The 27,907-nt window shown below is 43.2% G+C and overlaps 1 protein-coding gene across 5 annotated transcripts in view; it reads left to right on the top strand.

Moving 5' to 3' along the window:
- RSF1 (remodeling and spacing factor 1) overlaps window positions 1-27,907 on the top strand; it is a 210,792-nt gene that overhangs the window by 121,853 nt on the left and 61,032 nt on the right. For 4 of the 5 annotated variants that reach the window (XM_033947833.1, XM_033947835.1, XM_033947836.1 and 1 more), the window contains 4 exons: window positions 1,518-3,661; window positions 13,342-13,551; window positions 18,226-18,330; window positions 20,139-20,218. In XM_033947833.1, coding sequence (XP_033803724.1) covers window positions 1,518-3,661; window positions 13,342-13,551; window positions 18,226-18,330; window positions 20,139-20,218 — 2,539 coding nt within the window. The remainder of the gene's footprint in view (window positions 1-1,517; window positions 3,662-13,341; window positions 13,552-18,225; window positions 18,331-20,138; window positions 20,219-27,907) is intronic. The other variant, XM_033947834.1, reaches the window with a different exon arrangement.

The raw sequence follows: 27,907 nt of genomic DNA, 5'->3' as shown, positions 1-27,907 counted from the left end.
GATCGGCGGACATCATAATGCCGCTTTACAGAGCAATGGTCAGACCACACTGGTCTCCCTACCTAAAGAAGGATATAACCCTGCTGGAGAGGGTGCAAAGGCGAGCCACGAAGCTAGTAAAAGGTATCGAGAATTTGAACTACAAAGAACGCCTCGGAAAATTGGGATTGTTCACCCTCGAGAAGAGAAGACTGCGAGGGGACATGATAGAGACTTTTAAAATACTAAAAGGATTTGACAAAATAGAGCAAGAAACATCGTTATTCACATTGTCAAATGTGACTCGGACAAGAGGTCATGGACTGAAACTGAGGGGCACCAGGCCCAGGACAAATATTAGGAAGTTCTGTTTCGCACAACGAGTGGTGGACGCTTGGAACGCTCTCCCTGAGGAGGTCGTGATGGAGACCAACATTCTGGGATTCAAGAGCAAGTTGGATGCACACCTTCTTGCAAATCACATTGGGGGATACGAGTAAACAAGGTTTCTCAGCAGGGAACACCTGGCTTGGCCTCCGCAGGTGTGGGTCGCCGGACTGGATGGACCTAGAGTCTGATCCGGCAAAGCCATTTCTTATGTTCTTATGTGAAACTACTCAAAAATGTGATAGGGTCACCCCACTTTCTTATAACTGAACATTGGCTCCCTATTAGCTATTTTCCTTTTAAAAGTCTTGTACTGGCTCATCAGTCTCTTTATTCTGCTTTTCTGTTATTGTTTACGCATCTGAAACCTTATGAACGATCCCATTCACTTTGTTAGCTCAACAGAATCTCTTGGGTTGCTTCTCCCATCAGATGAAGTTGCCCCTACTTTGTAGAATTGACTTCAAACTTATATTCATTAAGAACAACCTTGTGCCAAGTTCAAAAAAGCTTGGAGACGTATTGTTTTTCTTTGGCCTTTCCATTGGACTAGTGTGTAATATTGTAATCTTAATCATTCCATATAATTCCCTCCCCCCAGTCCGTGTTTGCTGGTACCCTGGCAGTATCACCTTCTCACTTCCTTCCCCTCCTTTTAGGTCTTAATTACAATAAAATGTAACTATTTTAATGTAATAATTATAGAAATATCTCATCATATTGATTTTTATAACCACATTTGATTTGATTTTATTGTACACTGCATAAGTAACTCCACTTTCTAGGTGGTATGTTAAATTAAAAGACCATAAACCATCTGATACTATAATGTTTTATATTGGAATTTAGTGACCACAGAGATGACCTCATTAATGAATGTATGCTATACAGTGTCATGTTATCTTTTTTTATTTAAGTACATGGTAGAACAGTGCTTTCTCTTGACACTTTACACAAGAGACTAATGGTTAAGATTTTATAAAACACATTTGCCTCACGGTTATTAGCGGTATATAAGAATTAAATTAAATTAAATTTATTGAAAAAATAGAACAGCCGTATGCAGTCAAAAGCTAGCAAAGTCAAAGTAGAGGAACCAGATGTGTTGGCCTGTTTAATAAGTGTTGGTTTTCTGTGCATTATTTCATTAGATGGAGAAAAGCACATACAGAAAGAGAATGAAGATGGGCAAGTAAAGAAAGATAATGAAGTAAAGGAAGAGACTGCAGATGGGCAAGTAAAGAAAGAGAGCAAAGCAAGGGAAGAGACTGCAGTTGGGCAAGTAAAGAAAGAGAACAAAGCAAGGGAAGAGACTGCAGTTGGGCAAGTAAAGAAAGAGAGCAAAGCAAGGGAAGAGACTGCAGTTGGGCAAGTAAAGAAAGAGAACAAAGCAAAGGAAGAGACTGCAGTTGGGCAAGTAAAGGAAAAGAAGAGAGAGGGACAATTAACAGCAAGTGAATCAGAGCAAGTAATTGAAGTAAAATCAGAAAAATCAAAAGAATTAAACTTCACCACCACCTCACCAGATGAAGAAAAAATCACAATAAAAAATGAAACAGAAGAAAAAGAGTTTTCAAATACAATTGTCAAAATAAAGATAGGGAGAACTTCAGAAAGCGATGAAAAAAAGATAACCAAAGAAGAAAGTGATTCCTTTAAGGAAAATGTGAAGCCTGTGAAAACTGAAAGTAAAGACGATAAAGTGGAGATAAAGGCCTCAAAAGAGGTGAAAGTCATCATAGATAAAATAACTGTTCAGGAAATAGAAAAGACTGAAACACGTGTAATTGTCAAGCCACCTCAAGACATCATTGAGAAAACAGACGAAATGGAGAAACTTAAAAATGATCATCAGGCCAAAATTCCTCTGAAGAAGAGAGAAATTAAATTAACTGAAGATTATGATGGTCCAATTAAAGGATCTTTTTGTAAATCTCTTACACCAACAAAGGATATGTTAAGAGAAGAAGGGAAGCAGGAAGAGGAAAGTTTAAAGCATATTCCCACAAATTCTGCTTCAGGAGCTGATGGAAAACATCTCATGAATGGAGAAGTAAATGGTGAAAAAAATATTCTGAAAGGCAAAGCAGAGTCTTCAGAAAAAAATTCCAGCAGTATAAAGGGAGGTAATGTTGAATTATGTAAAGAAGAAAATGGTTTAGCTGAGAAGAAATTGAACTTGAAAATTGACAAAAGCATAGTTGGAGAAAAATTAAGCTCTAGTACTAACACACATTCAGTAGGAGAAAAAATAAGTCTGGATGTTAACAAATGTGTGGACAATGGCAGTACAAAGAAAGATATGTTACTAGAAGTAAAAGATATAACTTCTATGAACTCAGAAAAATCAAATAGAAAAGCTCCTTCAAAAGAGGAAACTCATTTTAGAGAAAAAAATGGGTCAGCTGGCAATTCTTTTTCTGAGAAAGAGCAACTTCCTGTAAAGGCAGGCCTGTGTGAGAGTAAAGAAGACTCCAAGATGAACTCCTCTTCAGAGATCCAGGATGGAGAACAGGCACCCCACAAGGAAAAGTCCTCCATGACATTGCTATGTGGATCTGGTGCAGTGAACGAGTGTGATTTGAAAAGCAACTGTCAGTCTGGTAACAAATCAGAGGTTTTACAGAAGGAGTGTAAGTCTGAGAAGAAACCAGATGCTCCAGAAGCAGCAGTGGCTTCTGTTGAATCATTCCCTATTCCTCTAGCTTCTGATAAGTCTGAAGTAGAAAGAGAGACTTCTGATTCAAAGAATGATGCATTAGAAAAAATGGACTCTAAGAAAACAGAAGAGAAATCCAAGGTGATTGTCGAGAAAGAGAATAAAATTGATAGTGCACAGGTTTTAGATGAAGAAGCATCTTCAGAGACCATAAAAGAAGCTGCGGTGGTACCTAGAAGCAAAGTGAAATTTAAATTGGTTGAGGAGGAAAATAGTGTCACAGAAAATAAGGAGATGACTTCTGAACGGCAGAAGGATGGAATCAAGTTGACCATAAGGATTTCCAACAGAAAGAAGACACCTGAGGATGCACAGAAATCACAGGACTTGAAAATCAAGGAAAAGCCAGCTAATGCACAAACTGAGGTCACTATCGGTAGTGAAGCAGAGGTCAGCATTGGTCGCACTTTGAGGCGGTCTCCTAGAATTTCAAGACCTACTCCAAAAGTGGTGGAAATCATGGAGCAGAAGTCTGAGAAAAGACGAAATGAAGAAGAAGAAAAACTTAATGCACAAAAGTTGGAGAAGAAAGAGAATGAAACAATGCCAGAAAGAGAGTCACCTTCTAAAGTAAAGGTAAAATGATGAATGGCATTGGAATATAAAATGGTTATCCTGCTATGAATGTTGACAATGCATATAGAATGAGTGACGTGTATATATCTTTTGCAGGTGTATGTAAGTGGGAGTTAGAAAGTAAATTTAAGAGCATAAACAGATTTCTTGTTTGTCTCTATAGGGCTGTTGCTAATTTCATATTTACTGCTCTTCTAGAGCTCCTATACAGTGGTGAAATACTTAGTAGCTTTCTATGCTAAGTTACTGCTAGTAGAGCATGCCCCAGTTAACCAAAGTATGAATCTGGAGGACAACATCGAATCAAGCTATCTGGATTCTCTAAACAAGTAAATTTGTTTAACTGGGCTTTGGAGTAATACCCTAATTAACATTATTGGGACAATTCTATAGAGTGCTGTTAAGGTTTGGCCCCAAAATGCTGGGTACTAAGGGTAAATTCTGTATCAGGGTCTGGGTGCCCAGATTCTGATACAGAATACTAATATAAATCAGCTTTAATGCCCCAAAATTTAGGTGTCCATGTATACCATGTCCATGGTTGGCATTAATGTGTGTACCTAAATGCTGCAGTTTGTATAAAAGACACTATTCCTGTATATAATGTGCATACAATCGTGGGGATGCCCATGCCCTGCCCCAGTGAACATCCTTTCCATTTGCACACTATACAAGTCGCATGCTAAAGTTATAGAATCCTGCTTGGCAATCAATGAGCAATTACACACAAACCTGTCACATTCACTTTTGTAAGTGCTAATATTGTATAGTGATGTGAATGTGTTTTCCTACTTCCTGAATTATAATATTATTGCCTATTTATTGCACTGAATAGTTGTTGATCTTTAAACAAAATGTAATATTAAGACAAAGAAACCCAGAGTAAACAGGTAACATATTGTTACTTCATATGTTAAGGATCAACGTTATCCAACACCCTTATAGATATATAATAATAATAGTTTTATTTATATCCCGTCATACCTTTTCAGTTCAAGACGGTATACAGCAGGGATCTCAAAGTCCCTCCTTGATGGCCGCAATCCAGTTGGGTTTTCAGGATTTCCCCAATGAATATGCATTGAAAGCAGTACACCATCAATCCACAACGGCATATAATAAACTTCAAAGTGCCTAATTTCTAAGTGATCTTTTTTTCAGTTAATACATTTCTAAGTACCTCTATGGTCTTCAGTTCCAGCCAACCAGTAGCCAGATTATTTGAAGGCTTGTTTCTCTTTCTGGCTTTTATTCATCATCAGACCTTAGTTTTTTTAAAAGTGCTTGTGCTCTATATTCTATGTTTTATGCAAATCAATAAACTTTTTTTATACAACTTTAAAACTTTTGTACTTAGCTTTAGCTATTTCTTCATTCTTTTTTTAAACCTCGGGAAGGACCTTAAGGTTTTAAAAAAAGAATGAAGAAATAGCTAAAGCTAAGTACAAAAGTTTTAAAGTTGTATAAGAAAAGTTTATCGATTTGCACAAAACATAGATTATCCCAGGACAAGCAGGCATGATATTCTCACATGTGGGTGACGTCATCTACGGAGCCCCGGCGCGGACAGCTTTTCAAGCAAACTTGCTAGAAGTTTCAAGTTTGCACACTGCACCACGCATGTGCGTGCCTTCTGCCCACTAGAGGGCGCATCCCACCTCGTGGTCCTCAGTTCAAATTTTTCCGCGGAGCAAGAAAGCCCTGTGGATCTGAGCTCCAGTGTTTTTGCCTTCTAGCTGCCGCGTTTAGTTTGTTTATTGATCGGATTAATCGCGGTGCTGCTTTATTTTTCGTCCGTCTTACAAAAAAAAAAAAAAAAATAATAATTGTTTTTCGTTGGGCTCCGGGGGCTCCCGGAAGCCTGAGCCGGGGAACGTCGGTCGTTCCCGGCCTCCTCCTTTTTCTCGTCGATGTCCCGTCCTGTTACGGGATTCAAGAAATGCAGCCGGTGTGAGAGACTACTCTCCATCACCGACCCTCACCGGTGGTGCATTGTCTGTCTTGGGCCCGAACATCCAACAGCCTCGTGTGATCGCTGTGCTACCTTCCAGAACAGGGCCCTCCGTCGCCGTAAGGCCAGAATGGCGGAATTGTTCGCCGTCGACGCGCCGCCCAAGGCCTCGACGTCGGCCCCGGCTTCGGCCCCGGCCTTGACCTCGGCCTCGGCGTCCTCGGGGGCCCCGGCGTCGCCTCGGCCCTCATCTTCGAAGCCGTCGTCATCGAAGCCAGCTTCGGGTAAGTCCTCTGTTCCATCCCCTTCAGCAAAGAAGCCATCCTCGAGTCAGGCCAAAGCGGGTGGGTCGACCCCGGCCCCGCATCGGACCTCGACTCCGCACACCCCGAGGGAATACTCGAGACCGAGGTCGCCCTCCAGGGAGTGTGCCCCGGACTCGGAACTCCCCACCTTCGTGGGGATTCCGGCCTTCCAGGATCTCCTTCGAGCCTTGATCTCATCGGAGCTGTCGGGAGCCCTGGAAGTGCTGCAGCGTGCTGCGGGCCCGGCGACGTCGACCTCGGCCGGGGCGCCCTCGGCCTCGGAGGCCCCGGTCTCGGCTCCCTCGACCTCGGGAGCCCCGGCCTCGGCGACCTCGGTCTCGGGTATTGCGGCCCCGTCCACCTCGGTCTCGGCCCCGCCCCGGACCCCGACCTCGGGGGAGCCTCCTGAGCGCAGTGTCCGCCCAAAAGAAAAGTTCCGCAGAGTGCGCCGACTTTCCTCCTCGGCTTCGGGATCTTCCCCGGACGCCTCGCCCTCGAGGCGACCTCGGACGAGGCGCCGATCGAGGAAGCCTAAGCGACCCCGGGGCTCGCCTCGGCGCGATCGTTCCTCGTCGTTCGGGGGCGAGGCGCTGCAGGTGTCGGAGTTGCGCCTCGATAATCCGAGGCTCCTCCGCTCACCTCGGGGAAAGTCTTCCCGCGCCGCCTCGCCGAGGAAACGGGAGAGGACCCCACGGACCCCGGGATCCTCCCCCAGGGACTCCCCTAGGAGGATGATTTCACCCTCCCCCTCGAGGGCCGTGGAGAGAGGATCCTGGGATTCAGGATCGGTTAGGAATCCTCAGTATTCCCATGAGGCCTCCCCCCGCTCCTCGGTGGGACGGTCGAGAACCCCGTCCCCCCAGGCTAGGCCGTCCTCCTTCTCATCTTTTGTCCAGGACATGGCCCAAGCCCTGGGGATTGACCTGATGGTAGGTTCCAAATATTCCAAAGAATTTCTAGAGGAACAGGACCTTCCCACTCCCCCTAGAGAGGTACCTAGACTCCCTCTCAACAGTGTCCTCCTGCAGACCTGGCTGAAGAACTTGTCGAGCCCTCTTACAGGCACGTCTGTCCCGTCAAAAATGGAATCAAAGTATAGGACGATTCCCCCGAAAGGGTTTGATAAGGCGCAGCTCTCCCACCAGTCCCTCCTGGTGGAATCTGCCCTTAAAAAATCACAGCCCTCACGGGTTTCTGCGGCGGTTCCACCCGGCAGGGAGGGGCGGACCCTGGACAAGTTTGGCCGTCGCCTCTATTCAAACACTCTGATGGCCACCAGAGTTCTAAATTACTCCTTCACCTTTTCCTCCTACTTGCGTGGGATGGTGAAGGACCTTCCTCAATATCGGAACTCGTTACCGGACTCCAAAAGAGCAGGATTCGATAAGTTTATGTCCAACCTGTCTCAATTGCGGTTGTACCTTTTCCATTCAGTGTACGACACCTTTGAGCTGGTTTCGAGGGTGTCGGCCCTCGCAGTGGCCATGCGCCGCTTGGCCTGGCTTCGCACCCTCGACATGGACCCAAACCTGCAGGAACGTCTTGCAGACCTGCCCTGTGTGGGGTCCGAGTTATTTGACGAGTCTTTGGAGGCGGCGACCAAACGGTTGTCGGAACAGGAACGCTCTTTAGCATCCCTGGTCCGCCCCAAACCTAGGCCCCCGCCACAGAAACCTTTCCGGCCTCCGCCGCGCCGGTACCGCCCAGAAGTCGACCCCGTCCTTCTCAAGACCGCCTCCGAGACGTTCGTCTCAACGAGGCAGAGGGGGACAAACCCAAGCCCCGGCGCAGGGCCCTTCTAAGCCCGCGCCTTCCTTTTGACGGGCTGAGCGGACGGGGCGGGTTCCCCTCCGCACCTTCACCAGAACCCCTTCCTATCGGGGGGCGTCTTCGGTCCTTCCGGAAGGCATGGACCGCGATTACCTCAGACGCTTGGGTGCTCCGGATCGTCTCCGAAGGCTACTCGCTCAATTTTGTGTCCTCACCACCGGACAGTCCCCCAAGTTTAGCCTGGTGCAACCGGTCGCAACTACCGACCCTTCTGACCGAAGCCAAAGCTCTCCTGAAGCTTCGGGCGGTCGAGCCGGTCCCCAAGGACCAGTGGGGGACGGGATTTTACTCCCGTTACTTTTTGGTCCCAAAAAAGACCGGGGACATGCGCCCCATACTCGACCTCAGGAAGCTCAACAAATGCCTGGCCAGGGAGAAATTTCGAATGCTATCTCTCCCGGTCTTGTATCCTCTCTTGGAGGAAGGGGACTGGATGTGCTCCCTCGACTTGAAGGAAGCATATACCCATGTCCCGGTGCACCCCACCTGCCGAAAATTCTTACGATTCCAGGTGGGAGACCTACACCTCCAGTACAGAGTCCTGCCCTTCGGCCTGGCCGCGTCCCCACGAGTATTCACGAAGTGCATGGTAGTAGTGGCGGCAGCCCTGAGGTCTCGCGGGCTCCACGTGTTCCCTTACCTGGACGACTGGCTCATCAAAGCCCCGACCAGGGAGGAGGTTATCTCAGCGACCCGACAGTCTATTGCCTTCCTGCAAACCCTCGGATTCGAGATAAACTTTCCAAAGTCTCAGTTGAGGCCGGCTCAGTCTCTTCAATTCATAGGTGCGGTGCTGGACACGGTGCGCCTGCGCTCCTACCTTCCGACCCAACGGTTGGAAGTCTTGGTACGGATGAGCCGCCAGGTCTCTCAACTACCAAGGGTGTCGGCCAAGCGCATGATGATGCTGCTCGGCCATATGGCCTCGACGGTACACGTCACGCCATTTGCGAGGCTGCATCTGAGGATCCCTCAGTATACACTCGCATCACAATGGCGCCAGGAGTGCGATCCGGAGTCGCGCCTCATTTCGGTGACTCCGCTTTTGCGGAAATCGCTAAGTTGGTGGACAGACTCTTCAAATCTGTCCACGGGACTAATGTTTCGCACTCCCCCATTTCGCAAGGTTCTGACCACGGACTCCTCGGACTACGCGTGGGGAGCCCACCTCGACGGTCTTCGCACACAGGGCCTGTGGTCGGCGGAGGACCGTCGCTGTCACATCAACGTGCTAGAGCTTCGGGCCATCTTCCTAGCACTTCGAGCCTTCGTTCACGTAGTACAGGACCAGGTGGTCCTCGTCCGCACGGACAACCAAGTAGCAATGTACTATGTGAACAAACAGGGGGGAACGGGGTCGTGGCCCCTCTGCTCCGAGGCCCTTCGCCTCTGGGAGTGGGCGGCCTCCCGGAACATCTTCCTCCGGGCGGTCTACATCCAGGGGGAACTGAATTGTCTGGCGGACAAACTCAGTCGACTCCTGCAACCCCACGAGTGGACTCTACACTCAGCAGTTCTGCACGAGGTCTTCGCTCGCTGGGGAACGCCACAGGTAGATCTGTTCGCCTCTCCGGAGGCACACAAACTACCACTATATTGTTCTCGGATGTACTCGCGGGATCGTCTGGAGGCGGATGCCTTCCTTCTCGATTGGGACGGGAAGTTCCTCTATGCATTCCCTCCTTTCCCTCTGATCATGCGAACGTTGGTACACCTCAGATCGTCCACGGCCACGATGATTCTCATAGCTCCTCGGTGGCCGCGTCAGAACTGGTTCTCCCTACTGCTCCAACTCAGCGCCAGGGAACCCCTTCTTCTGCCTGTCGGTCCTTCTCTGCTATCTCAGAATCAAGGATCCATGTTACATCCCAATCTGCAGTCATTGCACCTGACAGCTTGGTTTCTTGTTCCCTGACCCCTCCGGACCTGTCTCAATCAGTGAGGGAAGTGCTGGAAGCCTCCCGCAAGATCTCGACGAGGCTTTGCTATTCGCAGAAATGGACCAGGTTTTCCACCTGGTGCTCTTCTTTCCTCCTGGACCCGGTATCGGCCCCGGTACCCTCGGTTCTGGACTACTTATTCCATTTGTCGCGCTCTGGCCTGAAAACCACTTCGGTGCGTGTCCATCTTAGTGCGATTTCCGCCTTCCACCAACACCTGGATGGACGCCCTCTGTCTCTCCATCCCTTGGTGACACGCTTCATGAAAGGATTACTCAGGGTTTGTCCCCCGCTCAAACCTCCCCCAGTCGTATGGAATTTGAATGTGGTTTTAGCTCAACTGATGAAACCACCCTTTGAGCCACTCAACAAGTCCCTCTTGAAATTTCTGACTTGGAAGGTGGTGTTTCTGATTGCCCTCACCTCCGCTAGGCGGATTGGGGAACTACAAGCCTTGGTTGCGGACCCACCCTTCACCGTATTCCATCATGACAAGGTGGTCCTCCGCACCCATCCTAAGTTTGTCCCGAAGGTTGTTTCTGATTTCCACCTCAATCAGTCCATTGTCCTTCCTGTGTTCTTCCCTAAGCCCCACTCCCATCCTGGCGAGACGGCGCTTCACACGCTTGACTGTAAGAGGGCGTTGGCATTTTACCTTCAACGCACCAAGTCCCATCGGAAGGTCCCGCAATTATTCTTGTCCTTCGATCCCAATCGATTAGGGCACCCAGTTTCCAAGCGCACTCTGTCTAACTGGTTGGCGGCGTGCATCTCCCTTTGCTATACTCAGGCTGGCCTTCCTCCCCCGGGTCGAGTCACGGGGCACAAGGTCCGAGCAATGGCAGCTTCGATAGCCTTCCTCCGTTCCACCCCGATGGAAGACATATGTAAGGCTGCCACTTGGTCTTCGGTTCATACATTCACCTCTCACTACTGTCTGGACACTCTGTCCAGGAGTGACGGCCGGTTTGGCCAGTCAGTTTTACAAAATCTGTTTTCTTAAAATTGCCATCCTCCCACCTGCCCTTTTTGGTTTGGCTTGGAGGTCACCCACATGTGAGAATATCATGCCTGCTTGTCCTGGGATAAAGCACAGTTACTTACCGTAACAGGTGTTATCCAGGGACAGCAGGCATATATTCTCACAACCCGCCCACCTCCCCGGGGATGGCTTCTAAGCTAGTTATGGAACTGAGGACCACGAGGTGGGATGCGCCCTCTAGTGGGCAGAAGGCACGCACATGCGTGGTGCAGTGTGCAAACTTGAAACTTCTAGCAAGTTTGCTTGAAAAGCTGTCCGCGCCGGGGCTCCGTAGATGACGTCACCCACATGTGAGAATATATGCCTGCTGTCCCTGGATAACACCTGTTACGGTAAGTAACTGTGCTATATAGAGCACAAGCACTTTAAAAAAAACTAAAGTCTGATGATGAATAAAAGCCAGAAAAAGAAACAAGCCTTCAAATAATTTGTCTGGTGGTTGGCTGGAACTGAAGACCATAGAGGTACTTAGAAATGTATTAACTGAAAAAAAGATCACTTAGAAATTAGGCACTTTGAAGTTTATTATATGCTGTTGTGGATTGATGGTGTATATTACATAGACAACGTCATAAAAAACATTGGGCTTTTTTAATACATCAGTTGAAAGCAGTACATACATATAGATCTCATGCATATTCATTGGGGAAATCCTGAAAACCCGACTGGATTGCGGCCCTCAAGGAGGAACTTTGATGTTTGATTGCAAGTATTACTGCTAAAGGTGGTGCAACCAGTTATGAAGTTATGGGGCAATTATTTTTTCACAGGGATGATATTGATGTTAGAAAAGTTAGTTTTTTTAAATAATGTAAAAACTATTATGTGTGTTCTCTTTGGCTAATATTATTTTTTGTTTAAAGATTAGACCAGGGGTGGGCAACTCCGGTCCTCTGAGTATCCACTTAGCACACACATTCAGGCATTCATTATAGAATGTGGGACTATAATAACTACAGTAGAAAGCCCTGTATGTGTAAATTTGCTAAAATTGAATTGGATTTGCTGCATCATATAAATCAGGGGTCTCAAAGTCCCTCCTCGAGGGCTGCAGTCCAGTCAGGTTTTCAGGATTTCCCCAATAAATATGCATGAGATCTATTTGCATGCACTGCTTTCATTGTATGTTAATAGATCTCATGCATATTCATTTGGGGAAATCCTGACAACCTGACTGGATTGCGGCCCTCAAGGAGGGCCTTTGACACCCCTGATATAAATGTTGTTTTTCCTCATTCATGTTTCTTTATATGTGATTATAATATATTGCCTCAGTTTGCTTTCTGGATATTTATTACATTCTTTACTTTTCTCCTGCATGTGAAGAATTCAATTAGAAACTCAAAACACAAAAACAATAAATAATGATAACAGCTGTTTGCTATCTTAAGGTGCCAGATATATGGTACAGCACTGCAGCTTCTGATGAGGTGTATGCTAAGCATAACTTACAGGAAAGTAGAGCATGACATGGGGACAAATTTTTCCCTGTCCCAGCAGGAACTCATTTTCCTGTCTCATCCCAGCAAGTTCTTTTCCTGTCCTTGCCCCATTCCTGCAAGCTCTGTCCTCATCTGCACAAGCTCAAACACTTTCAAATCCTAAGTAGCAACATTCTAGAGCTCAGATTGTGATGTCATAATGCCTCATTCCACCAATGCCTAAACTCTATCCTCATCTTCACAAGCCTCAAACACTTTCAAATCCTAAGTAGCAACATTTAAGAGCTCAGATTGTGATGTCATAATGCCTCATTCCATCAATGCCTAAGCTCCGTCCTCATCTGCACATGCCTCAAACACTTTAAAATCCTAGGTAGCAACATTCTAGAGCTCAGATTGTGATGTCATAATGCCTCATTCCACCAATGCCTAAGCTCTGTCCTCATCTGCACAAGCCTCAAACACTTTCAAATCCTAAGTAGCCACATTCTAGAGCTCAGATTGTGATGTCATAATGCCTCATTCCCCCAATGCCTAAGCTCCGTCCTCATCTGCACATGCCTCAAACACTTTAAAATCCTAGGTAGCAACATTCTAGAGCTCAGATTGTGATGTCATAATGCCTCATTCCACCAATGCCTAAGCTCCGTCCTCATCTGCACAAACCTCAAACACTTTCAAATCACAAGTAGCAACATTCTAGAGCTCAGATTGTGATGTCATAATTCCTCATTCCACCAATGCCTAAGCTCCGTCCTCAGCTGCACAAGCCTCAAACACTTTAAAATCTTAAGTGTCTGAGGCTTGTGCAGTTAAGGCAGAGCTTACAGGAATGGGACAGCGACAACACTTGCAGGGACGGGGAAAAATTTGTCCCCATGTCATTCTCTACAGGAAAGCTAAAAATTCAGAGCAGCAACAAAATAGCGGCTTTTATGGCATTTTTACTGAACCCATTATTTTCCATTGATGCTGTTGATGAGTAAAGATATACACAAGGCCATTCAAAATTGGAAAGGATTCTCAATTTTATTGACCTTTGTTTGGCATATATGCCTGCCTTTGTTAATTCAATTAAGTTAATTATGATTTTCTAGAGTGCTATTTTGTTATTGTAAGGTATTTGCCTTTGGTAGTGGAAGAACCTTTGTTTTTCCATCTGCTAATTAGCAGACAAAATCCAAACGTCGAAACAAAGCTCGGTGGACAAGCTCCCGATCGCGACGTAGGCGGCGATCTTCTAGTGAAGATGAAAGTGAGAATTCCAATAGTGATGAGAGCTCAGACGAAGATTCAAAAGAGGAAGAAGAAAAAGAGGAAGCACCAGCAGAAGATGATGAACCTTGCAAGAAGTGTGGTCTTCCCAACCACCCTGAACTGGTATGTGTTGGATCTGTAAAATTAATATTTAGCATGGTTTGTGGATTGTGTGTCCCATGCTCCTGTTTGAGGGGATGAATGTTACTAATAGTTTAGTATAGCATACCTTGATATTTTACATAGCAACATATGAAAGAGCTTCAAAAAGTTTCCACATTTTTCTTTTTTTTAAACACTATTTATTAAATATCTCAATAGTAAATTACATCACTTTTCTATGTAATCACCCTGTTTTGTGATACATTCTCCCCAGCATTCTACTAATTCTCTCTTACCAATTCTCTAGCCCCAGCCATTTCCTGAAAAATATGACAGTGTGGAAAGTTTTTGAAGAACCCTCATAGAATATGATGGTTCATAGATGATATTGCTTGACCAATCTGTCCATACTCACCAGCTGTTCACTTCTACAATATTATCCTCATCTGTCCTCATCTGCAGATGAGATCTTCTTTGGTTGTCCCATGCCATGCTGAATTCAAATACTGTCCATGTCTCTACCAGCTCCACTGACAGGTTGCTCTAGCATCCATTACCCTTTCTGTAAAGAAAAAGTAATATTTAAATACCTTCAGGGTATAAATGTGCAGGGAGGGGAGGGCCAGGCCTCTCTCAGTAGAAAGGAGCCTCTGGAATGAGGGGGGTTCAAGGATTGAGGTGCAGCTTAGATTGTGTTCATTGCAATAGGGAAATAACTGGTATAATTACATGTGGCTCTTAAGCTCAGATTTAAAAAAGCAAGTCATTTTATCTAATATTTAAATCTAAACTCAAACCCAAATCCTTTTTCAAACTTGCAATGGAGGGAGTTTATATTTTACCTTTCCAGTAATTCTGTCATATTTTATGAAAATGATTGTTTTATTAGGCACTTTGATTGCATTTGAACAGTGTTTGGTTTCAAACTTAATAAAATAAATGGGTGGAATGGTAGAAATGCTGAATATGACAGGAAGAAGAGGGTGTGCTTATATCTCTGCAACAGTAAAAGATTCCCTTATCAGTCCAAGTAGCTCCTAGACAGATAGACTATACAATAAATACAGCCATGCCTCCAGCGACCTAAATAATTGCCCCACCTACCTGTTATCAAACGCCTCCATCACATTCAAAACTAACTTCATGCTATGGATTCAAACCACATTGACAGAAGGCCAATTCCCACAGGACCTAGGAGAGATTTTAATCACCCCAATCATGAAAGATCACAAAGGCCCAATAGATAGCCCCGCCAACTACAGACCTATCGCTTCAATACCAATATACGTTAAAATAATAGAAGGTCTAGTAGCTCAATACCTAACTAACTACCTGGAAAAACATAACTTACTCCACCCCTCACAATCAGGATTTCGAACTAACCATAGTACAGAAACACTACTTGTCTCACTTCTAGATGCAGCCCGGCAACACATCAGTAAGGGAAAAAAGATGGTGTTAATACAACTAGACCTCTCCGCAGCATTTGACCTAGTTGACCACACCATATTACTACAAATACTCGACACCATAGGGATCTCAGGCAAGGTCTACAATTGGTTTCAAGGGTTCCTCAAATCAAGAACCTACAGGGTAAAGTACAACGATATAAAATCAGAGCCATGGGCAAACCCCTGCGGAGTTCCACAAGGATCTCCACTCTCACCTATGCTCTTCAACCTCTTTCTCTCCTCCCTAGGAGCCACTCTAGATAACCTAAATGTCACATCCTTCAGCTACGCAGACGACATCACCATACTCCTCCCCTTCGACCCATCAGATACCACCACCACAACAAAGCTGGAAACAACCTTAGATACAGTAGAAAAATGGATGATGGATCACAAACTAAAACTAAACTCAGAAAAAACAAAATTCCTCTTGCTCGAGCAGGCCAAAACGCCTGCCATCACAGAACTGAAAATCAAAAACACCAAATACCCAATACAACCCGAACTAAAAATCCTAGGAGTTATAATAGACAGATGCTGCACAATGCAGTCCCAAATCAACAAGACGACCCAGAAAGCCTTTCTAACCATGAGAAATCTACGTAAAATCAGAAAATTCTTCAACCCAGCACAATTCAGACTAATTGTCCAATCCCTAGTCTTAGGTCTGCTGGACTACTGTAACTCCCTCTATCTTCCTTGTCCAGCCACTATGATAAAAAGACTCCAGACCATACAAAACACTGCCCTCAGACTGATCTACTCACTCAGAAAATATGATCACATAACTACTGCCTTCTTAGACTCCCACTGGTTACCCATACAAGCACGAATTCAATTCAAGTTCTACTGCCTATTATTCAAAGCGTTACATGGCTCTTCCCCTTCCTACCTAAACAACCGCTTATACCAGATCTCCACCTCAAGACACAGAAGAACCCCAAACCCTTTTACCTTTCCCCCACTCAAAGGCACACTACGCAAGAAATTGTTTGACAACCTTCTGGCAACACAAGCAGCAAAACTCAACCATACCATCTCCAATCTGCTGACAACATCGGACGACTTCAAAACATTCCGAAAAGAAATCAAAACCCTGCTTTTCAAAAAATTCATCCAAATATCTTAACCATTCTTCACCTACCTCAAGATATTACGTCCCCAAATAACCCACCTAAACACCTTCCAAGCAAACAGACCCAAAAATTAGATGGTAATCCTACCTACTCTAACAATATTCTCTTTGTCCATATCACACAGTTCAGCACTGTCATTTTACTATCCAACCCCTAAATCCCCTTAGGAATCTATCCAGCTATCTCTCCTCTGTCAAAAAAAAAAAAAAAAAAAAATTGTATCTTCACTGGAAAATGTCCAGTCAAATCTTTTGTAATCCGCCTTGAACTGCAAGGTATAGGCGGAATAGAAATCCGTAATGTAATGTAATGTAATGTAATAGAATTCAAACATATTCAGGGTTCAACAGGACACAATAGAGTTATCCAGAAAAACCTAAAGTTGGAAAACTGTGCACGTTTTTCCCATGAATTTGATTGTGCTTGAACAGAAAATAATTAAAAACAATTTTTAAAGCCCATCCTGGGGTCCCCCAAAGCCACTGATTACATAAAGCTCAGTTTTTCTTAAAATTTGCTGCTATTTTTGCTTAATGGAGCAAATGTCTTGATGATATAGCTATAACTTTTATATTTTCATACTCAGCAATGATACATTGATGAAAAGACAAGTTTCTTTTATTGGAAAAGAACAATAAATCAATACAGAAATAACAATAGAGGCTCCAATAAGTGGTATTGGATTCCTTAGAACCCCACAAATACAGTGTTGCAGCCACAAAAGAATAGGAAAACTTTCTCCCGTCATCAAATAATGATAAAAAAAAGACATGCAAAAAATCGAGCAGTATTTTATTAAATGAACCTTCAATATCTGCACTTTATTGTGGAAAATAACAGAAATTTAACATACTTCGCTAATAACTAAACATGTACACTTTGGTGTAGTCATCTACCAATAAAGTTCCAAACACTCAAAGCATTCAGTGTCTTCTTGAGATAGGATAAAGTCTGCGATGCTGTTCAACTTCTTGCAACCAGGCCTTATGTTACACTATGAACTTTACCTCCAAGAATGTGTCCAAACCTTTTTTTAAACCAGCTACGATAACCGCTCTTGCAACATCTTTGCCTCAACAATATTACAGAAAACCAGAACCAAGAGGCAAAAGAGATGTCAGAATATCACCCAAGTGAACTCTTTATTACGTCAATAAAACGAAAGTCCTAAAAATTGAAGCAGTCTATAGTAAAATGTCCATCTTGATATAAGTATAACGAAGTCTAGGTCACGCCTAGATTGTCCCAACAGGGATCCCGGTTTCGGCATCAATAGATGCATTCATCAGAGGATGAATGGACACTGCCGTGAGTGAGGGACTGCAATAACCGGCAGGACACTGACAACAGTCAAAACACGATGAGAGCGTCTATGAGGGCAAAAACACGCCAAAAAAGTAAAGTGTCCATTCATCCCCTGATGAAGGCATCTATGGATGCCGAAACCAGGATCTTTGTTGGGACAATCTAGGCGTGACCTAGACTCAATTGTACTTATATCAAGATGGACATTATACTATAGACTGCGTCGATTTTTATGGCTTTCGTTTTATTGACTTAATAAAGAGTTCCCTTGGTTGATATTCTGACAACTCTTTTGCCTCTTGTTTCTGGTTTTCCAGTTTTTAAAAAGATATTAAAATCCCACTATCTACAATTGGCCTTTAACCTAGCATCCTGATGGTGACTGGTTCCTGGGTTCTTCCATTCCACAACACTTAATGAGTGTTGTTTATTTTTTGCCTTTCTCATTTTTCCCCTTTCTGCGATGATTGCTTTCTTTCCTATCATAAACTGTAGTTCCTTTCCAATCAATGTTGTTTTATATTATTCATTGGTTTTACCTTCCATAAGATAGTGGCATATCACATTGTAATAAATATAAACACAACATAAACAGAACCTTTTATGTGTCAAACCCAAAGTTCCAAGAAGTCACTTGGTTGAAATCAAAAACAAAAGTTTCAAAGGAGATGATAAAAAGATGACAAAGTAATGACTCTGCTATTCTTGTGAAATATTTAACTTTATCTTACTTTTAATCATTAACTGCTTTTTATCAGATCTTCACAGTTGGATACAGATAGTTTCTTTTTTTTTTCCTACAGATTTTGTTGTGCGATTCCTGTGACAGTGGTTACCATACAGCCTGCCTTCGTCCCCCTTTAATGCTCATCCCTGATGGCGAATGGTTTTGTCCGCCTTGCCAACATGTAAGATGCAGCTCAAATTCCCTGTTATCAGTGATAGCACTAAACAGCTTATGTTAATTTACTTACCTTGGTCCTCTTCTTTTCTAAATGATGGGGTTCTTCATGGGCTCGATGATTAGGTAACTGCGTTTCACTAAGCCATACTGGGGATCTGGATTTGATTTCTGAGCCTTCCCTTCCCCTGCTCTTGTGCTGGCCAAGGTCAAAGATTCCATGGGCCTTGGGAAAGTAAATTTTGTATGCTACCGTGAAAACCCAAAACCTGATACACATTTCTGCAATCCAGTATCACATTTATAGAGCAGTAGTTTGCTGTACTTCATGTTGTGGAGTCATTTGCTGACAGACGGCATGCTGTCTTCTTGCCAGTAGTTGGTGTGGAGAGGAAGAGATGAAGATCTACTGTCTCCCCACTTTTTGCTTCATCCCCTTCCCAATTCAGCACTCCTACCAACACTTTGCTAGCTTCTGTTAGTATGAGTTGCTGTGCGTTCAGTCCATGTTTTTTAAATTGGTATTCTGGCAGGATCTGTGAGTGAGAAAGTATAAATTTATCATGGCCATTTCTTATAGGGAAGAATTGGGAACTGGAGGTGCAGTCTTGCTGCTTTTGAATTGGTGGGGGAAAGAAAACAGTATTTGAAGTAAATGGTGAGAGGCGGGGGTTCATTGAGCTCGGCATCCTATCTAAAACATTGGGATATACCATGGTACCTCGGAATCCGAACATAATCCGTTCCAGAACCCCATTCGAGTTCCAAAATGTTCGAGTTCCAAGACAGTTTTTTCCATTGAAAATAATAGAAATTGGATTAATCCATTCCTGGGTCCCACAAACTCAGATGTTCAAATAAATTTAATAGTAAGCACACTGGATTGGGCACCTCAACTGGCATAGACAGCAGGATCAGGCCTCTCTGGCAGACACAGCAAGATTGGGCCCCCACTGGCATAGACAGCAAGATCAGGCACCCTAGCCGGCTTAAACAGCAAGATCGGGCCTCCACCGGCATAGGCAGCAAGATCGGGCCCCCACCGGCATAGGCAGCAAGATTGGGCCCCTGCCGGCATAGGCTGCAAGCAACAGCAACTGCAAGCGTTGCTCTGCCCAAAGCTTTCCTCTGAAATGAACCACCCAGGCGGAAACAGGAAGTTGTGTCAGAGGGGAAGCTTTGGGCTGAGCAACGCTTGCAGTTCCTGTACGTTCGGATTCTGGGGCAAAATTTAATTTAAAAAATTGTTTGGATTCCAAGTTGTTCGAGTTCTGGGGCGTTCGGATTCCGAGGTACCACTGTATTAGGAAGTTATTTATAGATTCCAAAGAGTAGATAATCATTTGGCCAGTATAAAGTTTGAGGAGAGGCTTTTAAGGTAGAATAGAAATCAAAAGGAAGAGACAAGCGTAAAATAAATGATTAAGGTAGACAAAAGATTTCTCCTCCCTCTCTTCCCTCCTCTCTCCCCAAGTGTTGGAAAGCTAATTTTGAAAGACGTATTAAATTGAGAGATTTTCACCAAGAACATTTTGTAAATATGTGAAATTTTAAGTGAATGTTTTCACAGTATATTATAACCTTTATCACATAATCTACCCTAGAGCTGCTACAGGAATCCAGGGACCTTGCTTTTCTGAAATAGGATTGCTTCTGGAGATTTTCAACCAGACAGCATCAGATAATCCCATGCAACTGAGACTAAAGTATCTAAACACAATAAGAGATGATTTTAAACAAAATAAACTGAATAGTGTATTGTCTGTGTTTTGGAAATTTTACATTGTGTCATCTTTTTTTTTTTCTTCATTACAGAAACTGCTATGTGAAAAGCTTGAGGAGCAGTTACAGAATTTGGATTTTGTATTGAAAAAGAAAGAACGTGCAGAAAGAAGGTACTGACATTCTATTGGCAGGGGTGAATGTTGCAAACTAAAATGTCCCAATGACCATCTTCTAGGCCAAGGATAGGCAATTCCAGTTCTTGAGAGCCACAGGCAGGTCAGGTTTTCAGGATATCCACAATGAATATGTATGAGATGGATTTGTATGCACTGCTTCTTTGAGATGCAAATCTAGCTCATGCGTATTTATTGTGGATATCCTGAATACCTGACCTGCTTGTGGCTCTTGAGGACCGGAATTGCCTACCCCTGATCTATGTTGTTAACTTCCCCTCTTAGTATGCCTCAATCCACCAATAAGAGTCAACCTCATCAGTGATGTCATAATAGCATGATTGTAAAGGGTAAAGGACTTAATTTACTTCTTTATCTGTGTGTTTACACAATCAAAATGGTTTACATATTTTTAGACAGGTGCTTATTTTGTACCTGAGATTGTGATGTCATAATGCCTCATTCCACCAATAAGAGATGACTTCATCAGTGATGTCACAGTAATAATAATTATAATAATAATAACTTTATTTTTCTATACCGCCATAATCTTGCGACTTCTAGGCGGTTCACAGTGAAAAATAGCTGTACAAACAGTGATTACAACATACAGATGGAGAAGAGGTCACAGAGCGGCCTGTGATTACATGGTGTAGATTAGTAAGAAGAAAGATATACATAGGTTACAATAAAGTTTTAATATGTTACAATAGAAATGTTGTAAAATGAGCGAATAGCAGAATACAAATGGTGAAGAAGCCATTGTGCAGTCAGAGAATACGAAGTACAAAGTACCGTGAGAGGGGGAAAAAGTGGATTCAAGTATGATGAGCGGTAACTTTAAAAAAGGGGGGAGAAAGAACTGGCTATAATATAAATTTGTTGAACAGGGTGGTCTTTAATTCTTTCCGAAAAACGCCATATGACAACCTGGCGCCATCAATGAGGTAGCCTGATTGTAAAAGGTATAGGACTTGATATACAACTTTTTCTGTGTGGTTACAATTAAAGCAGTTTACATATTTTAGACAGGTGCTTATTTTGTACCTGGAGCAATGAAGTGTTAAGTGACTTGCTCAGAGTCACAAGAAGCTGTTGTGGGAATTGATCTCATGACGTCAGGGTGCTGAGGCAATTGCTCTAACCACTGGGCCACTCCTAGTGATCTATGTCAGGGGTAGGCAATTCCGGTCCTCGAGAGCCACAGACAGGTCAGGTTTTCAGGATATCCACAATGAATTTATGAGATGGATTTGCATGCACTGCCTCCTTGAGATGCAAATCTATCTCATGCATATTTATTGTGGATATCCTGAAAACCTGACCTGCCTGTGGCTCTCAAAGACTGGAACTGCCTACCCCTGGTCTAGACAGTGTTGTCTTTTCCCACAAGGTCAATATGAACCTTCTTTCAAAAGGCTTTTGCCTTTACTATAGCTGAGATAACAAACCTTGCTATCAGTGTATGAAGTAATAGTGAGGGGGGAATCAAGGAAGATCTAAGAAAATTAAACACCCTTAAATTCAAATTTCTTGTACCATTGTTTGAATTTTCCAGTTTATGTTGTATGATGATTTTATCTTTTCTCAGCTTACTTTTTTCTCAATGCGTTCTTGACATACCTTATCCTCCCCATCTGATGCGGAGCTGCCTGCTGAATTTCTAAAGTGGCAGTTGCATTGAAATTGTTTGCAGAAATAGTATCAAGAGTTTTCTGTGTTCATTCTTTTAAGTAATGTCATACTGATAGTTAAACATCCAGGATCATTTGCAAGATCACCTGTAGCAGCTTGGGAGGACCGATAACCTCCAGCTCCTTCCCTGACTAGTGTAATTACAGGTTTTCCAGGTCGAAAACTCATTGTTTTGATTTCATCTGCTCCCCTAACTGTTCCGGTGATTTTGGAGTAAAAACAGAGCTTCCCTCCATCATTGGCAGGCTTGCTGAGTCAGCAGCTCTAACCTAGAAATGATTCAGCAAGGGCAGATGAGGCCAATCTCTCAGCTGGTGTTAGTGAGTTATGACTCTCTGTGGGGGCTGCCATTCCTTGCAGTTCCCTTGTGCCATTGAGTGAGTTTCTGACTGTAGTTCGCAAGATGAACTTTGGTATGGTAGTTGTAGAAAAGGGGACTGCAGCTGCAATTCAGAAGGGAGAACCCTTGCGTGTCCCCTTTCCCCATTCTCCATAGCCTCTCTTCAGAATGTCATCCTGATTCTCCCTTAGATGATTTGGGGATTCCTTCTACTTCATCATGGTAACTTTTCTTACTTTTTCTAATATAATCGTCTATTTCTGCTTCACTCATACCTAGGCAGGTTCAAGGTTTTAGAGATGGGCAGGGATAGGGAAGGGGGGAGTAGAGGAAAGGGAGAAGATGAAGGAAGGAGGGGGGTGAGAAGGAGGAGGAGAGGATAAGGAAATTAAGTGTCAAATAGATGAGTTTTCAGTTTCTTCCAGAATATGGTGTGATTAGGTTCTGTTCTGGTCATTTCTGTAAGGTCATATCAAGTTTTTACTCCTAGAAAGGTAAACATGGAGTGGAAAACACATTTGTATTGAAGATTTTTTGTGGAAGGGAAATTTAGAAGTATTCTGTTGAGGGTTCTACGGGAAGTAGACCATGCCTTGGAGAAGAACTGGATGAGAGGAGCCGCGGAGTTTCTGTAAATTATGTGGTGTATGATGCATGAAGTTTTGAAGGTTATTTGTGATGGGATGGGTAGCCAGTGCAGTTGCCTGGTGAAGGCTGTAATCGAGTCATATTTTCTCAGGTTGAAGATTAGTCTAACAGTGGTGTTTTGTATGAGTTGCATTTTGTGGATTAGAGCGGTGTTGATTCCCATGTAAATGGAGTTGCAGTAGTCCAGTTGTAGTAGTATCATCAATTGAACAATTAAGGAGAAGTGGTGTTGGTGAAAGTATGGTCTGATTAATCTTAGTTGTCTCATGGTTTAGAAGGATTTCTTTTGGAGACTGGAAATTTGTGGTTCCATGGTAAGTGTGGAGTCCAATATGCAACCTAGGATTTTGGAGGATTCTTCTACAGGGAGTGTCTTGCCCGATAGAAGAGTGATGCTTGTAGGTGCTATCTGTTGAGGTGTGTGGAAGTATAGAACTTTGGTTTTAGTTGTGTTTAATTTTAATTTGTTGGTAGTTGCCCAGATTTGGATTCTTTCAATATTATGTGAGACTTTGTTGGTGATATCCGAGTGATTGTTGGTTATGGGAATAAGGATAAAGATGTCATCTGCGTAGGACAATATGCTTTCGTCTTCAAATTTGATGTTACCAAGAGAGCTCATGAAGAGGTTGAATAGGATGGGGGGAGAGAGGGGAGCCCTGTGATATGCCACAGAAGGCCCTCCAGGGATTGGAGAGCTCTCCATTCATTTTGACAACGTATTCCCTGTTTTGTAGGAAATCTGAGAACCATCTTAACACTGTGCCAGTTATGCCAATTTCTGACAGTTTTGTTAGTAGCAGGTGGTGTTCTACTAAATCTACTAAATCAAAGGCTGCTGAAATGTCAAATTGGAGGAGTATTGCTTGACATCCTGTACTGAGTAGTTGTTTGTTTTTTTGTGATCAAGGTGAGGAGGAGAAGTTCTGTGCTGTGTTGTTAACGGAATCCAAATTGGGATGGGTGGAGGTATGAGTGTTGTTCAGTGTAGGTTGTGAGATGTTTGCACACATGGGTCTCGATGTTTTTTTCAGGATAGGTATGCCAGCAATGGGTCTACAGTTAAGTGAGATCTGCCTTCGGTGATTTTGGTGTAGGGGTGAGTGCTATTTTACCCATTGTTTCTGGCAAGTGGCTTTGGTTTAGGGAGGAGTTTAGGAGGCTGGTAATCCAGATGGTGATCTATTCAGAATGGTAGTGAGGAGATAGGAGGGGCAGTTGTCTAGGGGGCTACTGTGCATGGACAGTTGGGATAGTAATTTTTTTGTGTCAAGGGTGGACAGGTTGGGGAATAAAGCCCAGATTTGATCTGCTTTGGTGTTTAGTGTATCCAGGTCACTCCTCTGGAATACAATACCTTTGTACTTGAGTCTGGAGGAATCGTTGCATACATTTAAACAATTTAAATTATTTTTATTTGAGAATTCTTTTGGAAGTTACACTCATTTTGCCCGTCTCTTAAATGTTTGTAGGCCTATTGGTTTGGGGTCAGATGGATGTATTCATATGTGTACAGTATATGCATGCCTGTTTAACGTATTTTTCACTTCATAAGACACACTTTTTTTCCACCCAGAATTGGGTGGAAATTTCAGTGCGTCTTATGAAGCAAACATAACTTTTTTTTAAACACCCCCCCCACCCACCCCGGTGTACCTTTTTAAAATGACCCACTCGTTGGGGGTATGCGGGCTGACTGCTGCCCGCTGCTGCTCCTGCTCCCTGCTCACCGCCGCTGCTCCCTGCTGGCCGCCACTGCGCCACAACTCAAAGAAGGGAAGTGCCAGCGTTTCATCATATTGTCTATAAAGACACCCAAATCCTTTTCTTGGGCGCTAACCCCTAAGGTGGTCCCTAGCATCCGGTAACTGTGATTCAGGTTATTCTTCCCAATGTGCATCACTGCCTTCAATTTTTCACAATCTGTATGTGTTTTAACAACTTTGAACAGTTTTGTGTCATATGCAAATTTAATCACCTAACGTATTCCAATTTCCATATCATTTATAAATAAATTAAATAGCAGCGGTCTCAGTACAGATCAAATGAAGTTAAAAATTACTTAATATCTCATTACTTAAATTACAAAATTTTAGCAAATATAATTACTTCTAGATTAATCAAAGTAATTGATACACTTATCTCTAAATATCAAGTAGACTTTATCGATGATAACATGAGACTGTTTCATAATATCAGTGCTTTTGCAAAAGGCATCTCAGAACCTGTAGTTGCTCTGGCTGTGGACACCGAAAATGCATTTGATCGTGTTGAATGGCTCTTTTTACTACTGTACATGCCTTAAAATGGTTTGGTTTTGGAGAGTAAATAGATACAAACCTTATATTGGAAACCTACTTCTAAAATACTAATAAACAACTTACTCACTAAAGATGATATACTAAGAAGAGGTACCTGCCAAGGATGCACCTTCTCTCCATTACTTTTTAATTTAGCCCTTGAACCTCTATTTTTCTCAATTATTAATAATAATAATAATAATAATAATAATTTTATTCTTATATATTGCCATACCTAAATATAGAAAACAACAAAACTCCAACCTTAACAAATCTAGTAATAAACTCGATCTCATACCCCATTCAACCCACACTAAAACTTCTGGTACTAATAATTGACAGAGGCTGTACCATGCAACCATAAATCAACAAAGTAATAAAAGCATCGTTTGTGACCATGAGAAAAGACACATCCGAAAATTCTTCAACAGGAAACAATTCCTACTTTTGGTACAATCTCTTATCCTTGGACTAATGGACTACTGCAACATATACTATACCTCCCATGCCCAGCGACCATGATAAAACAATTACAAACAATACAAAATACAGCCCTAAGACTCATCTACTCACTGAAAAAATATGACCATATCACAGAAGCATATCATGACTCACACTGGCTTCCAATACAAGCAAGAGTACATTTCAAATTCTACTGCCTACTTTTCAAGGCTATTAACGGAGAAATCCCAACTTACTGGAATAACCGACTAACTCAATCCTCTTCAACCAGGCACAGGAGAACCCACTCACTATTCACACACCCATCATCCAAAAACGTCAAACAAAAAAACTAGATGACAACCTAATAGCCTCCAAAGCAGCTAAACTGGACAGACAAATCATCCTGTTATCATCGACAACAGACTACAAAACCTTCAAGAAAGATATTAAAACCATACTCTTCAAAAAATACATAAAACCCATCTAGCACGACCAGTCCCTACCCAAATCCCTCCTACCCTCTCTATGCCCTTAATACACTCTAATTTGCTTCTAACTACTCAACAAAGTCTAAAATGCTTCTAATTACCCAACATTTATCACCTTAAGATCTCGACAACTCTTTGGTACTTCTTAAGTAAATATTATGACATCGCTTATGCTATTCCTCTTTGGTACTTCTTAAGTAAATATTATGACATCGCTTATGCTATTCCTGCAAACTTTATGTAATTCTTGATAACTTTGATGTAATCCGCCTTGAACCGAGATTGTCTGGCAAAGTTACATGAGAAAATGGAGTAGATTCTGCGCCGTTCACGGAGGAGGGTGTTTATGAGCAACTTTAAAAACTGAAGGTGGACAAAGTGATGGGACCAGACGGGATCCATCCCAGGATACTAAGGGAGCTCAGAGAGGTTCTGGTGAGTCCTATTAAAGACTTGTTCAACAAATCTCTGGAGACGGGAGTGATTCCTGGGGAGTGGAGGAGAGCGGATGTGGTCTCTATTCATAAAAGTGGTCACAGGGATGAAGCAGGAAACTACAGGCCGGTGAACCTCACTTTGGTTGTTGGAAAAATAATGGAAGTGTTGCTGAAAGAAAGGATAGTGTACTTCCTTGAATCTAATAGGTTACAGGATCCAAGGCAACATGGCTTTACAAAAGGTAAATCGTGCCAAACGAACCTGATTGAATTTTTTGATTGGGTGACCAGAGAGCTCGATCAAGGACATATGCTAGATGTAATTTACTTGGATTTCAGCAAAACCTTTGATACAGTTCCTCATAGGAGGGTGTTGAACAAACTTGAAGGGCTGAAGTTAGGACCCAAAGTGGTGAACTGGGTCAGAAACTGGCTGTCGGACAGACGCCAGAGGGTGGTGGTTAATGGAAGTCGCTCGAAGGAAGGAAAGGTGAGTAGTGGAGTCCCTCAGGTTCGGTGCTGGGAACAATCCTGTTCAATATAATAATAATAATAATTTTATTTCTTATATACCGCTGTACCGTGAGGTTCTAAGCGGTTTACAGTATAAACAGAAGAAATGCAATAAGTAAGTGTTTGTGAGTGACATTGGTGAAGGGTTAGAAGGAAAAGTGTGCCTCTTTGCAGATGATACCAAGATTTGTAACACCGAAGAGTAGAGTAGACACTGAAGAGGGAGTGGAAAATATGAAAAAGGATCTGCAAAAGTTAGAGGAATGGTCTAATTCCTTGCAACTAAAATTCAATGCAAAGAAATGCAGAGTAATGCATTTGGGGACTAATAATAGGAAGGAACCGTATATGCTGGGAGGAGAGAAGTTGATATGCACGGACGGGGAGAGGGACCTTGGGGTTATAGTGTCCGAAGATCTAAAGGCGAAAAAACAGTGGGACAAGGCAGTGGCTGCTGCCAGAAGGATGCTGGGCTGTATAAAGAGAGGTGTAGTCAGTAGAAGGAAGAAGGTGTTGATGCCCCTGTACAGGTCATTGTTAAGGCCCCACTTGGAGTATTGTGTTCAGTTTTGGAGACCGTATCTGGCGAAGGACGTAAGAAGATTTGAGGCAGTCCAAAGGAGGGCGACGAAAATGATAGGAGGCTTGCGCCAGAAGACGTATGAGGAGAGACTGGAAGCCCTGAATATGTATACCCTAGAGGAAAGGAGAGACAGGGGAGATATGATTCAGACGTTCAAATACTTGAAGGGTATTAACGTAGAACAAAATCTTTTCCAGAGAAAGGAAAATGGTAAAACCAGAGGACATAATTTGAGGTT

This window comes from Geotrypetes seraphini, chromosome 6 (assembly GCF_902459505.1).
Source record: "Geotrypetes seraphini chromosome 6, aGeoSer1.1, whole genome shotgun sequence".
NCBI lineage: Eukaryota > Metazoa > Chordata > Amphibia > Gymnophiona > Dermophiidae > Geotrypetes > Geotrypetes seraphini.
The sequence above is the reverse complement of the archived record's forward strand: the minus strand, read 5'-3'. Positions and strand labels throughout refer to the sequence as shown.